The sequence below is a fragment of the Arachis ipaensis genome, chromosome B10 (genome assembly GCF_000816755.2).
Source record: "Arachis ipaensis cultivar K30076 chromosome B10, Araip1.1, whole genome shotgun sequence".
NCBI lineage: Eukaryota > Viridiplantae > Streptophyta > Magnoliopsida > Fabales > Fabaceae > Arachis > Arachis ipaensis.
The window spans coordinates 126,655,591-126,670,609 of NC_029794.2; the positions used below are offsets into that span (position 1 = coordinate 126,655,591).

General features: G+C 35.0%; 2 protein-coding genes and 3 long non-coding RNA genes across 5 annotated transcripts in view; 1 reads left to right on the forward strand and 4 right to left on the reverse strand.

Moving 5' to 3' along the window:
- Window positions 1-1,378, reverse strand: part of LOC110267916 — a 3,208-nt gene extending 1,830 nt beyond the window's left edge. The window contains exon 1 of the long non-coding RNA XR_002355886.1: window positions 1,234-1,378. This is a non-coding gene — a long non-coding RNA (uncharacterized LOC110267916). The remainder of the gene's footprint in view (window positions 1-1,233) is intronic.
- On the reverse strand, window positions 1,517-1,814 carry LOC110267914. Its single transcript, XR_002355885.1, has 2 exons — window positions 1,684-1,814; window positions 1,517-1,597 (listed from the first exon to the last, which is right to left on the reverse strand). It is a non-coding gene; the product is annotated as an uncharacterized LOC110267914 (long non-coding RNA).
- Window positions 1,873-2,796, reverse strand: LOC110267918. The gene is made up of 2 exons (XR_002355888.1): window positions 2,546-2,796; window positions 1,873-2,234 (listed from the first exon to the last, which is right to left on the reverse strand). It is a non-coding gene; the product is annotated as an uncharacterized LOC110267918 (long non-coding RNA).
- Window positions 9,280-13,144, forward strand: LOC107622796 (diaminopimelate decarboxylase 1, chloroplastic). The gene is made up of 8 exons (XM_016324832.2): window positions 9,280-9,844; window positions 9,941-10,115; window positions 10,542-10,691; window positions 10,865-11,026; window positions 11,548-11,733; window positions 12,132-12,254; window positions 12,397-12,486; window positions 12,836-13,144. The coding sequence occupies exons 1-8, from the start codon at window positions 9,348-9,350 to the stop codon at window positions 12,914-12,916; spliced, it is 1,464 nt and encodes a 487-aa protein (XP_016180318.1). The 5' UTR covers window positions 9,280-9,347; the 3' UTR covers window positions 12,917-13,144.
- The window catches only part of LOC107622797 (expansin-A15), a 2,891-nt gene continuing 1,781 nt past the window's right edge, over window positions 13,910-15,019 (reverse strand). Inside the window, exon 4 of the mRNA XM_016324833.2 lies at window positions 13,910-14,687. Coding sequence (XP_016180319.1) covers window positions 14,381-14,687 — 307 coding nt within the window. The 3' untranslated portion in view covers window positions 13,910-14,380. The remainder of the gene's footprint in view (window positions 14,688-15,019) is intronic.

A 15,019-nucleotide genomic window follows, 5' to 3' on the forward strand; every position in this document is an offset into this window, starting at 1 on the left:
CCTTATTTTGTTTTCCTCATCTATCACCTTTTTTTCTTCTCCTATTTTATTTTCCTCATCTATTCTTAGGGAGAATGATGGAATTGATGGTTACACACATTCTTGTGTCTTTTTTATTGGGGAAGGTGTATAAATATCAGGATCTTCTTTTTCTAAGAATGCTTGGACTGTACTTTGCACTATTTCTCTCCATTCACATTTTATTGCATTATCTAAAGCATAAAAATAGAACATATACACAAAAATTATATTAAAGTATGTACACAAAAATGAGATTCAAATTTGAGAGAAAGAAAAATCTAAATAATAGGAATGTGGGTGCAAACTATGCTAAGTCATGTATGCAGAATTTCATTAGAGTGGGTACAAATTGTTTGATACATGTGTGCAAAATATGCTGAGTGAGGTGTGCAAAATCCCATTAAAGTGGGTGCAAAATGTTTTGATTCATGTGTGCAAAATCCCATTAAATTGGGTGCAAACTACGCTAAATAAGATGTGCAAAATCTCATTAAAATAGTTGTAAAATCTCATATAATCACATAATTCATAGCCAAAACAGTGTGGAATACTCATAATAACTAGTATTACATAACAAAAATTACATTGAAAAATCAAAACAACAAACAACAAACACTAAGAACTATAATTTATACCTCTATTGCTAGGCGTCATTAATTTGTTTGGTTTAGCTTCTTCCACTAATTTCATTAACGATCTCGTGCTGTTTGCATCTTTTTCTTCTTCCCTATTAAATCAATATAAACAATAATTAGATTTACACAACAAAAAACAAAAAAAGAAATCATAACTATAAAGAAGCCTATATACTATTTTTACCTTGTTTTAAGATCCTTCTCCTCATCTTGTTTTGCATCACTATAAAAAAGCACACACTTTATATTTTACTTTACATTCTCTTTTATCAAGAATAAATCAAAACTAATTTTTACCTTCCTTTATCTTTTTTCTCATCTGACACATTGCCTTCTTTTGATATTTTGTTGTCATTATTTTTTCATCAAATCTATAAACAAAAAATCAAACCAGTCCATAAACTTAAAGGTGACCTTAGAACAAGAATTACTAAGCTTTGAAGCTAACATAAAGATAATAGCAAAACATTAGAAAAATCTAGTAGTACCAAAAGTTTAATTAGTGGTAAAAAGTATTTGTAAAACTCATAGGTTTCAGTCCTTTCATTTATAACACCTCAAAACTTTATTTGTTTACCTTTCTTTCTTCTCCTTCATTGTGTTATCATCTTTATTAAGCTCATTCGCCCCCTCCCCCTTTTCTTAGCCAAACTAGTTGATGCTCTTGTTATGTTCTTTGCAAATTTAGCATCAACAACACCTTGCTTAACTAAAAGGGTAACAATATCCTACAATAATAGTCACACAAATAAAGGTTTTGTAAAAAAAGAGAAGAACGTGACAAGATAAAATAGATAAAACAAACCATTGGCCTTTACTTTGATGACTCCTGTATCAACTTCTTGTCAAGTTTTTTTTTTATCCCAATAAACAACCCATGGTGGTGGAGGCCCTATATAATTTTCCTTATCTCCAAATGTGTCTTTGTGATAATAGATAATCTACTAGCAAAATAGTAAATATAATGATTATCATCAAAAGAGAAATCGAAAAATGAAAAAAGAGATAAGTACAATAGATTGATTACCATCAAAACATAAAGACAACTATCAATACTTAATGTATTTTTTTCCTTTAATTTTTCAACCCCTTTCATAAGCTCATCATGCACAAATCTTGTCCAATTATATCTTGTGATGTTCTCTACATCAACAATGGGGATTACTTCTTGGTGCCAAAGTAATCTTCTCCCGTTAGATGTTGAAACATTACATTCTCTTGAATGTAACACTTCTTGTAGCCATGGACTTCTCACAGACTTGAACGGGGCAACTGATCTTTCTTGCTCTGAAGTCCATTCTTCTTCTTCCGGAAAGCTTTTATCAATTGAAGGTAATCCTATAGCTGCCCCAATTTTGTCTGTTGTCACATCAATATCCCCCACCACTAATTCTAGTTTGCTTGTTGTTGTGTTATGTGCTTTAGCAAGTGCACGGAATAACTGCCTATCAACTTTCCAATCTTGAATAGTCTTCAAGGATGAGAATTCCATTTTATCAACTTCGAGTTTTTGCTCTTTTGTAAGTGAATTTATCGTTGGGAAAACCAAATTGGGAGAACAATGACATTCTTTCAATTCTTGCAAACATAAAATAAAAAATCTTCACCCAATTTAACCATGATTTGTTTGGAAAATAACAATAATAACAATAATAATAATTATAATAACAGTAATACTCGCATTCAGATACAGATAAATATGGGTACAAACCATGCTAAGTTATGTGTGTAAAATCTCATTAAACTAGGTGCAAACTGTTTGTAACATGTGTGCAAAATCTCATTAAAGTGAGTGCAAAATGTCTAATTTATATGTGCAAAATCTGATTAAAGTGGATGCAAACTATTTAATTCAAGAACAACATCTACATTATAAAGATGTTTCATACTTACAAGGCAACGTTGTGGCAAGATTCCAAAAGAGCGTAAATTGAAGGATCTTGGAAATCAAGACTCTTTGTCCTTGGGTATGTTATGGGGCAATCTTTTGAAAACATTCTCATCTACAATTCTGAAATGTTTTAAAAATTGGTGATTTATCATTCCACAACATTTATCTACATAATTTCCGTATTTGCTATACAACACGGGGATAGTAAACATCAAAAGGGTTCCTGTCACAATAAAAGAGGAAGAAATGTAAATATAGATACAAAGGGTGTTCATATTTAAATGGCAAAATGACTCTATACAGCACCAAACAAAAAGCATCAAGTCAAACAGGAACAATGACATGACATGCAACCTAGTTTGAAAATACATAAACGTGTGTGCATTAATGGAAACCATGAAAATGCAATGGAAGTTTGAGAATAATTAGGGTGCAAATGAATGGACACAAATCCACTTTGACCTCACACCAGAAACAAGACAATAAGAGAATGCAGTGAAAGGAATGGCAAAAGGAGTTCAAGTAAGGTTTTGAAAACGGAACCGGTCATCGAACCATTCTAGTTACTAGTTTATTGGTTCATAGGTTCAACCGGTTCGACCGTGGTTGAACCGAAAAAACCGTTTTATAATAAAACAATAAATAAAATATAAATACATTCCATGGAAAAATACCATCCAAGGTTCCTGTCATGCATCTGAAACGGACATCACCAAACAAAGCCATATAAATCAATGGCACCAGACATCCAAAGAAGTTGTCTCTTGCCAAAATTTCATTTCATATTACAACATATGCAGACAACAAATGCCGCAGGTGATATGGAAACTCTAATGGTTATTGAACATGCATGCTCTCATGAACACTAATCAACTAATCAATCCCATCAATGCCATCAATGCCGCAGGTGCAAGTCCACACTGCACCATGGCTCCGATCTAGCAACTTGCACTCAAAGTTCTCAGTCTGCATAATAGTTATATGTATGATCAATAATACTAGCTGCTACCTGCTAGTACCATCCACAATGAAAAAAGTTTAGGAATCAACAATTTTAATTTATATTAGCTAACACTTTTAGTCAACAGTTTAGCGCCTTTAGTTTAACAGTCTAATGCTATATTTTTAACCAACACTTTTAAATATTACTGACTAATTGTTCAATAATGTTTTATACATATTAGTTATATACTAGGAACTTAATTCTTACATACATATATATAACATAATAAAGAGTTTCCAGTAATGGTTTTTGTGAGGGTGTCTATTTAGTGATTCCAATGCAATATATATGATGAAAAATAATTTTTTTAGTTACGACAATAACCACTATTTCATTACATAGATAGTAGCATTAGTGTAAGATGTTGAAGACTCAAATTTCAACTACTCTTGACGTTAATTACTTGATTCAGCAGAATAATTTGGAAGTAGGAGAATGTGTATATATATAGTATACCTCACAAAGCAGGACAGCAGTTATGTCTCTAATTCCCTGTTGATACCAAATCACAAATGCCAAGTAATTAGGGTTGCTGCTACTCTCATCTATCTTGAATGTTATGTTCTCGTGTGGATAATTGCATGCAACCCTGCACACACAATACAGAAAACTATAAATACTTCAATCTTAGCTTGCGTGTGTGCATATATAAGGATCTAATTAAGCAAAAATGTTAATTATTAAGGTTTAGCACCCAACAACTAATCAATTATCAATGCTTCAACAATTAATCATGCTTCAAGCAATTAACAGCAAGGTTTAGACTTTAGAACCAACAATTAATCAATGTTTCAACAATTAATCATGCTTCAAGCAATCAGCTTCAACAATTAATCACGCTTCAAGCAATCAACAGCTAGTTTTAGACTTTAGAACCAACAATTAATCAATGCTTCAACAATTAATCATGCTTCAAGCAATCAACAGCAAGGTTTAGAACCAACAATAAATTAATGCTTCAACAATTATTATTACAAAAAACAAAATTTATACCTAAGGTTAGTGGAAGACAGGAAAGAATGCAGAGCTGGCGGTGACCGGGACAGTGGCTGGGGTGGAAGGGTCGAACAGAGCTGGCGCCGGCGGGAAGACTACGCGACGGCAACTGGCGCTGGCTGCGATTTCGACGACTGAAAGGAAAGCTGGCTGAAAGGAACCTGCGACGGTGAGTGACTTCCACGGACCTTGGGACGGCGGCGGTGGCTGGACGGAGGTTGCGCCGGAAGCTCACGGTGGAGACTGGACGTGTTGAGAGCGAGAGGTGAGAGTGGAGGGCTGGAGGAGAGGCTCGAGAGTGGGTCTGTGCAGTGTGGGTGTCTGGGTGAAAGAGTCCTAGGGTTCCCTTTTTGGGGGCCAAGTCAAAACGCCTGCGTTTTTTGGCAAAATTCAAAAACCGGCCGGGTCACAGTTCGGTTCGACCGAGCAGTTCCCGGCCGGTTCGGCGGTCCACCTCCGGTTTGTGGATTTGACGGTTTTGCCTTCTGCCGTAACTGTGTTTGCTAATGGTTCCTGGTTCGATCGGCCGGTTCGAACCGGTTTTCAAAACATTGAGCAAGTTTCTGAGAAACGGACCGATCATCAAACCGCTCTAGTCATTGGTTCACTGGTTTACTGGTCCAACCGGTCAAACCGTAGTTTAACTGAAAAAACTGTTTTAGAATAAAATAATAAATAAATTATAACTATCTGAGCATAATTAAGTCATAAAATTGCATAACACAACAACAGCATATTAATATTACCCTCCCAGCAGCTAAAAGCCTAAAACACAAAACACAAACCACAAAACAGGTAACACAAGTGCTAACTATATTTTTTGACTTGTTTCCTTTGCTATATATGTGAAGCTTCTCTTGGGAACCATGTTCTGCACTTGCTTTTGAGTCAGACACAATGCTCCCCACAACAAATATACTGATACACACGCTTGCAAGCATAGAAGACAATCCACACACCAATACCAAGAGACAGAAGAAGCACCTTCTCTTTCCCATCCCTATAAAGAAGAGTTGTTGTCCATCCAATTCCTAGGACCATTTCTTCATGCCAGCCCTCCACACACTTGAAGCAGACAAAAAAGAGTAAAATTCTTTTCAAAATTGAATTAAAGGATCTTTATGCCTCATTAGCCCTATGCCCCCACCCTTCAATTTATTTTTCTTACCTTAAAAATGAGTTCATTACACAATTTACTAAGTAAATTGATAGTATGAATTATTTTTTACAGAAACAATTAACGAGTGGAATACTAGAATGTAGAATCCATCCTAATTTTCACTATAATACAAAATTGGAAAAGAAATTTTAAAAAGGAAATACAGCTACAAAGCACTTAATTAATATTAAAGTCAGGCTAATTGACAAAACACACAACCCTGAGCTAAATAATCAAATAATCATCTACAAATTTAACTAAAAAAACAAAGCAGCAGCAGCACAGTAGAGCCAGAACCCAGAAATGAAATAATCATTGAATGATTTCAACAAAAACACAAAGCAACAGCAGCGCAGCTGAGCCACAAAACACACAACAGAACACCAGAATCCACAGCAGCACACCAAAGCCAGAGCAAATCAATGATTTGAACAAAACCTCAAATCCCTATAATCATTCAATGATTTGTTGATTTCAGAACAGAGAGTCAGAATAAATCGAAAAACGAAGAACAAATGCACACCAAAATCACTGACCATCGAGAGGGAGACGAGCAGGACGAATCCGATGGAGGATGGGGAGAACTTACTTTCCCATCAGGCAGTGAAACAACAGACTCAGTTCCAGAATAAATAATCACCCTGACCCTGAAATCAATAACTATTTCAACAAAAATTCAGAAACATCATACTCAAAAATTAAAAAACGGCAGCAGCATAACAAATCCATCTCAACAACATAATTTTAACAACACAAAATCAATGATTTACTTAATTTCAGATTCAGAAATCACTAACTATCAGACATTCAAGTTTCAACAGACTCAACAGAGCATAAAAGGAAATCACTAAACAGTGCCACTAACCTTCGACTGAGAGCAAGACGACGACAAAGACACGACGGCGAGCAGCTCAAACTTGAAGTCTCGAACACCGAAGCTAGAAGACAACGCGACGACGACGTGCCAAGCTTGGGGTTTGGGTTTGGGACAGGGGGAAGGAGGAGGCCGCGGAGGCGCCTACAACGACGGACGGCGGCAGCGGATCTGTTGAAGAGGCTAGGTTTTTGGTTTGGGTTTTGAATTGTTGAAGAAGCTAGGGATGGCGAGTGGTGTGACTGATTGGTTTTCTTTTTTTCAAAATAATCAAAACGACGTCATTTATTAAGAACCGACAAGTTTCTGGTCCAACTGGCCGGTTCGACCGGTTTTTAGCGATTTTGAAATTGGCGGTTTTAGGGGGAGGATCGGACCGTTTTTCTCGTCAGTTTTCGGTTGAACTAGTTCAACTGGCCGGTCTGGTCCGGTTTTCAGAACGCTGGTTAAAAGCTCTTCCCCATTCTTCCATGAAAACCCTAACCTCCATTGCGCCGCCGTTGGTCTTACCGTCGCCGCTTGGTTCGTTGTGGTCGTTCGCCAATCCTCCTGGTTTGTCGTGCTCGAAGGCCCTCCCGTTCGCCCAATGCCAGCGTCTCCAGGTTCTGCTTCATCGTTGTCCGTCCGTCGTGTTCATCGTCAGCTCGCTAGCATTCATCGCCAGCTCCTCGTCATCCGTCGCCAACTCGCCAGTGTTCGTCGCCAGCTTCCCGTCGCCCATCGCTCTCAAATTTCTGGCCACTACCCTCGCCTAAGGTAATGCTCAGTCAGTGCTCAGTGCTTTTTCTTGGTTGATTGGCTTTGCTCATTGCTTGATGATAAATTTTAGAGAAAAGGACAAATAGGTCCTTGACCTTTTGTCCTGTAGACATTTTTGTCCTTGACTATTGAAAAATACTTTTAAGTCCCTGACCTTCACAAAACTTGGACAGATCAGTCCCTCCGTCCAAATGCCTCCGTCAGGGACTAATCCGTCCAAATGCCTCCGTCAGGGACTGATCCGTCCAAGTTTTATGAAGGTCAGGGACTTAAAAGTATTTTCCAATGGTCAGGGACGAAAATGTCCGCAGAGCAAAAGGTCATGGACCTATTTGTCCTTTTCTCTAAATTTTAACTCTGTTATTGACTTATTAGCTTTGTTCTTGCTTGTTCTGGGTTGATTAACTCTGTTACCGGCTTAGTGATTGATGATAAATTGATACTGATAAATTGTTACTGGCTTGTTCTTACTCTTTTTTTTTTCTATTGTTAAATTTTGTTAAAGTTTTTTTTATGATAAATTTTGTGCTCATTGCCTCATTCAATGCTTTTTTCCTTCTGTTGTTAATCCTTGTGCCGAGCTTGTTATTGGGTTGAAAATTTTGTTAATCCTTGTTAAAGCATGTTAATTTTTGTGTTAAAAATTAGAAATCATGGATAACAACATTATAGTAAAACAAAATATTTTGTGTATTGAAATGAATTCGCAGGTTATGGCATGTTCTTGTTATGTGTTGATGTTTTCGTTATTACAAGCAATGTGTAACAGATTGTTCCTGCTTTGGCAGGTTGAGTTTCTGTGAATTACTTATAAACCAAAAAATAAAACAAATGCCTCCTAAAGGAATACATATAATTTAATTATTTAATCACAAAATGTGACAAATTGTGTATTGAAATGAATTCATAATATCGTCTTATTGGCATTTTAGTAATTATGTTTTACTGTTTTAGCTCTTAAAAACCAAGAAACTAAGTATCATTATTTCCGTCTGTGTTAATACCATTGAATACAGGGAAACACTGAAATGATATGTGATTAATTACTATTATGTCAACTTGAAAGTAATTATATGCAAAATTTAAATGTTATTAATTTAACTATTTGACATTATGCAATTTGATTTATTGGTTAATAAATCACCTAGAAGAACCTTTAGGATTTCATACTTTAAAACTGGACTTGATTAGCCAAATAAAGTGGCAACAAACATGCAAAACATGAGTATAAGTATTCTTGATAGTACATTTTGTCATAAGTTGGTGCTTCTTACTCTTATTGTATCACAAAACTCTTAAATATATAATTGGAGAAGTTAACACTTTATTTTTTGTCCGATCCAGAGTGCTCTTAGTTAAAGTAATAACAAGCCTTATTTTAAACTTATAACTGGAGAAGTTAAGCCTTTAGTGATATTTTATGTAGTGTTTTAAATTTGAATAACATTTTAATATTTATATTAGACTATAATTATATTTTAGTATATTTATTTATATTTTATTTATTATTTTATTATAAAACAGTTATTTAATTAAACTGGTTAGACTAATAAACCAATAAATCAGTAATTTGAGTGGTTTAATAATCGGTCCGATTTTCATAACCTTGCTTGTATGTAATATCTAATTATCTATAACACTGATTATAACACTGATACCACAATCAGACAATTGTATAAAACCCTAAAAAAAAAACCGATCAAACTCCTCGCACGCTCTTTCTCACTATGGTTTTCTTTTCAAGAAAAGTTCAGAATTCAAGAAACCAGGGTCAGGCTCTATCTAGAAATAAGGCTGCTAGTTAGGACTTAGGACAATATGGGCCTGTGAAGCCCAAACAAGGTAGGTGGAAATCTAAACACAAAAACAAAATGGGCCTATGAAGCCCAAACAACATAGGAAAATTGCAAGGGTCTTGACTTTTGACTTTATAACATGCAGTATCTCACAGCTTCGTTCCAGGCCTTGTCGGCAAATAGAGCAAAGAAGGAAGAACACAGTTACTTGCCATGGCAAGCACACACCTCATTTCTCAATCTCCTTCCATTCCAAAAACCTTGAATTTCAACAACCCCTTCTTTTCCAAATCCCCATTTCCCCAAAACCTAGTTCTTCCCCTCAAAGGTTCCCTTAAACCCCGCGTTCTCAGAGCCGTTAACGCTGCCAAGACTCCCCTGGTGGATCCTGCAGAGAAGAAGACCCATTTTAAGCACTGTTTCACGAAATCCGATGACGGTTACCTTTACTGCGAGACCGTTAAGGTCCAAGAGATCATGGAATCCGTGGATAGAAGACCCTTCTACTTGTACAGTAAGCCCCAGATTACAAGAAACGTTGAGGCTTATAAGGATGCGTTGCAAGGTTTGAACTCTGTTATTGGTTATGCCATTAAGGCAAACAATAACTTGAAGATTCTCGAGCATTTGAGGCACTTGGGTTGTGGTGCTGTGCTTGTTAGTGGTAACGAGCTTAGGCTTGCTCTTCGTGCTGGATTTGACCCCACAAGGTTTGGATTGGATTCGAACTTGTTGCATTGGTTTCTCTGTGGTTTGAGCTTTTTTTTGTTAAATGTGATTGTTTTTTGTATTTGTTGATAACTTAGGTGTATCTTTAATGGGAATGGGAAGATTTTGGAGGATTTGACATTGGCTGCACTGGAAGGTGTGTTTATCAACATTGACAGCGAATTTGACTTGGAAAACATCGTTGCCGCTGCAAGAATTGCTGGAAAGAGGGTCAATGTTTTACTTAGGATCAACCCTGATGTGGATCCACAGGTATGGAATGTATATAGATTTTTAAGGCTTTATGGATAAGATGTTAGAGTTGATTTTCAAGCATGACTAGTGGATTATAGGTAGGAGTAAGGTATTCATACAATTCATGTTTGATTTTTTACTAAAATCGTAAGTTAACTAATAGGGTTGACAAAGGGCAAAGGACAGCCCGGTGCACAAGCATCCCGAATTAACAATGTGTCAATATGCAACATTCATAAGTAATGACACTGTTTTATTCCAATGAAATGGTAAAACCCTCCATTTCAATTGTTATTGTGGTTTCTCACCCTCTTGCTGCTATTTTTGTGATTAACTGCTATGTCCAACTTGACACCTCTAAATTTGTAGTGTACTCATTTGTATGTTTGATGTCCTGTTTATTATTCTGAAAATATCTTAAGAGACTTTTGTTTTTCTGCTTAGGTCCATCCTTATGTTGCCACTGGAAATAAGAACTCTAAATTTGGCATTAGAAATGAGAAGCTGCAGTGGTTTTTAGATGCTATAAAGGAGCATCCTAATGAGGTTAAGCTTGTAGGTGCCCACTGCCATCTTGGGTCAACAATTACCAAGGTACATCCTGAAACCTTGTTCCTTCCTCTTCTTCTGCTTTGTGACTTTTGGGTGTATTTTTCTCCTACCCAGTTTTTTTCTCCTACACTTCTACACTTGCATGTGTGGTTCTTAATCTCTGCTTAGATATAATTGTTGAAAACATTGTTGCATATTTTATTTTATTTTTATAGGTAGACATCTTTAGGGATGCTGCTGTTATTATGATCAACTACATTGACCAAATCCGAGATCAAGGTTTTGAAGTTAACTACTTAAATATTGGTGGTGGACTTGGGATAGACTATTATCATTCTGATGCTGTCCTTCCGACCCCAAGGGATCTCATTGATACTGTAAGTACCGCACCCATATCTCATGCATTATTTATCACATTATTTTTGCGATAAATTGGCATTGCCAATATAATATGATAAAAAATGAAGCATTATGTACCATGCATGGACATGTGGAAAATCAGCCCTTGGAGAGCTATTACATTAGTATAAGTTTAATAATTATATGCAATAACAGTATGAGGGAATAGAGAAATTTGTTCCCTTATTCGAAAATAAGTCGATGAAAGGCACACTAGTGCTAGTTGCTAAGGACTCAATGTATCATATCATATTTTTCATGATTAGATGTCTTCTCTCAGTTGTCTTGTGCATTTACCTTGGTATACATGTGGTAAATGTTGCTACAAAAGGTGCTTTGCATATTCATGATTGTGTATGTTAAAAATCGTTGGTCAGCAACTTTGTTCTTAATAATGCCAATTAATTTGACATTCCTTATCATAGAATAAGTAGTATTATATTATTTACTTGCACACCTCAAGTAGCCCTGCTAATTCCCATTTTCACGATTCGCATAGGTACGGGAGCTTGTTCTTTCCCGTGGTCTCAATCTCATCATTGAACCAGGGAGATCACTTGTTGCAAACACCTGCTGTTTAGTTAACCGGGTGACAGGTGTCAAAACTAATGGGTCCAAAAACTTTGTTGTGATTGACGGAAGCATGGCTGAACTTATTCGTCCTAGTTTGTATGATGCTTACCAGGTAATTTTGTTCAAGCAAGCTACTCTTGTATTATCAAATGTATGTAACATTGTTTTATTCATAAAATTTTCTTTCTGATGGCTTGCTCCTTTGTCCTATGGATAATTTGGAGACCAATAAAAAGTCCTAGATCATAGTACATATGCTTTTAAATAACATGATGTGCTACGCCTATGAGAAATTCACATATTAATATATTATTGTTTGTTGTGGATGTCAATATCTGCATTCCTTTTAAAGCTTACAAACAATCTTGTAACTTTGAGGGTTGGATCTCTCCGGCCAAAGGGCACTCATATTGTTCAGTTTCTTCAACTTGGTAGTTTATAATACTTAATATCAACACGTTCAATTTCTTTTCCATAAATGTTCATTGACATCTCATTTTTCGATTGCAGCATATAGAGCTGGTTTCCCCTGCCACAGCAGATGCCGAGATATTGACCTTTGATGTCGTTGGGCCTGTCTGTGAGTCTGCAGATTTCTTAGGGAAAGGAAGAGAACTCCCAACTCCAGCCAAGGTGATACAACGCATAAGTCCTATATTCAATATTTGCACCATAAATAATATACTATTATACTAACATAACTAGTGACTGATGATTATGACAAAAATGACAACTTGTTGATAGTGTACCATCTAAAACCGAGTTTCACCTGCAGGGTGCTGGTCTGGTTGTTCATGATGCTGGTGCTTACTGCATGAGCATGGCATCAACATACAATCTAAAGATGAGGCCTCCTGAATATTGGGTATGGAAATGCTTTTTCTTATTTTTATTTGCTTGTTTTAAGTTTGTGTTTTATGGGGCGCAAAGTACGGTATTTTGGGTTGATAATGCACGTTGATATTCGTAATGAAAATACAATGCATTTTATTATTAAATCACTGTCAAATAAGATCCTTCTTAATGCTCTCTAAATTTTTTCCAAGGCCTTGAGTAAAATAATTTGAACGCTGTACATCAAGGAAATAAATTAGGGAAAGTAATACAATTTTTTGTGAAAGCTCATGTCATGTTGGTATGAGGTTTACATTAAGTTATGCTTTGATTTTTTTAAAAATATTATGAATAAAAATGTTTTCTTCTGTATATTTTAGGTTGAGGATGATGGATCTGTGAGCAAAATAAGACATGGAGAGACTTTTGAAGATCACATTAGGTTCTTTGAGGGACTTTGAGCCGAGAACAAAGTTAATTTTGGTTGTATTTTGGTTTTTGGTCTTTTGGATATTGTCATGCCAAAGAACACCAACAGTTTTTGTTCTGTTTCTTCGATTCTGGCCAAACTTTGATCCCTTGGCCCCTTGTAGGAACATGAATTAAAACATTGAATCCAGTAAGAGTTATAAGAGCATTCAATCTCCTTGTGGTTTCAATTTAGTAAAATGCAAGTGTGGTTGTAAATTGAAAAGTGGAACTTGTGTATAAAGATATGAAATATGTTCTACATAATCTTAATAATGCATATGCATACTAGGTAGTGTTTAGTGTTTAATAATGAATACTATATTCTACAGTGTAGCTGTGGCTTACTAAGAAATTAAACGAGGCTGTGTTCCAAATTGCGGTGAACAGAAAGAGCATACTAACAATAATTTAGTATTTATATACTTGATATTTCCCAATATACTATATAATTGTAGATTTGTAGGAATCCAATTTGCAAAAGGATCTTCAATTGACATCCTCACATTGCAAAACTTCACAGCTAGCTAAATAACCTATTCTCAAATAGAAAACTTTTATTTCTCTTTTATTTTGCCTCTAGATTTTGTATACTTTTGGTAGATTTCATCTGCTAATTAGCATAAGTAACATCTGCAAAATTAAAATAAAAAACTTGGAAATACAAATAAAATATACTAAGAAGGGTACTTAATAATTAACCTTCTTCACTTTGGCCAAATTAATAAATATTGACCCATCTATGTGTTTGTTTTTGAGATTAAAAATAACGGTAAAATTTTGAGATACAAAATAATTACTAAAACTCAATTTATTTATTCATCCTTATCTTCCTTATAATAGGTATTAGATTACTATTCTTATTATTTTCTTTCTTTTTTTTTAATTCTAATTTTCAAACTATATGTAACAATGAAAATATATACTTACATTTTGCATTAAATAAATAAATAATAAAATCTAATCAAAGTACAAAAAGAACATACTAACAATAATAATATTCATATCCTTGATATTTCCCAATAATAATTGTAGGAATCCAATTTGCAAAAGGATCTTCATCAATTGGCATCTTCACATTGCAATATGGCATATAAAACCTCACACCTAGCTAATAACCTAGTTTCAAATATAAAACTCTTTTTTTTTTCTCTTTTATTTTGCCTATTTAGATTTTATCTACTTCTTTTGATAGATTTCTGCTGCTAATTACCATAAGTTCCATCTACAAAATTATAAAACCTTGAAAATACAAACAAAATATACTAAGAAGAAGGGTACTTAATTATTAACCTTCTTCACTTTGGCCCAATTAATAAATGTTGACCGATCTAAGACTATTCTATTTCAACTATAGCTTAGTACTTTATAGATGATATATCAATCTCATCATATATTGCTACTAAAACTTTTATGAAGGAGGATGGTCCAATAACCAAAAGGTTAGGTTAGTAAATTTAAGGGAATTGTCTTCCAGTGTAGGTCTGTCCAAAGGACCAACTTGGAGGGGCAACATTGTAAGATACCACACTGTGGCCATTACTTGTGGTAACTAAAAATGAAAGGCTTTGTCCATTCAAGTAAGAGTTGCTTTGCCAATTTTGCCCCCAGTTTCTTGACATTGCTTGCCATCTAGTTCTTGAACCTTTGATGGCCACACCATGCACATCACCAGCACCTCCAACATTTGTTACTAGGACTAAATTGAAGTATGAGTGGCCATTTATGGTGAACCTTATTCCCCCTCTTCTCTTGCACCTCACCCTACAAACAAAATCCATCAAAAAGGAAGAAAAACATTTTGTTGGGTCTATAAAATTAATATTTCAGAAGACTAAAAATTAATATTGAGTACGGATGACATTTTGCACATCATATGACCAAAAATTTATAATCATTTAAAGGAAAAACTCAAAATATTTCAGAAGTCATAAAAAAATTATCTACAACCATATTTAATAGGGTAAAGTTCTAAAGTATGTTTTTTTCTTAATATATGCAATTTTTTTTCAAAAATATCCCATAATGTTTAATATCATTTAATTTTATTCTTATTATTTTTAATTTATTCAATTTTATCTTTAATATTTTTAGAT

Bases quoted from the DNA above. Each gene is read 5' to 3' on its own strand.
- LOC107622796 (XM_016324832.2), top strand. From the start codon at position 9,348: ATGGCAAGCACACACCTCATTTCTCAATCTCCTTCCATTCCAAAAACC. The intron at 10,116-10,541 runs GTATGGAATGTA...TTTTCTGCTTAG, and splicing joins ACCCTGATGTGGATCCACAG to GTCCATCCTTATGTTGCCAC. The intron at 11,027-11,547 runs GTAAGTACCGCA...CGATTCGCATAG, and splicing joins CAAGGGATCTCATTGATACT to GTACGGGAGCTTGTTCTTTC.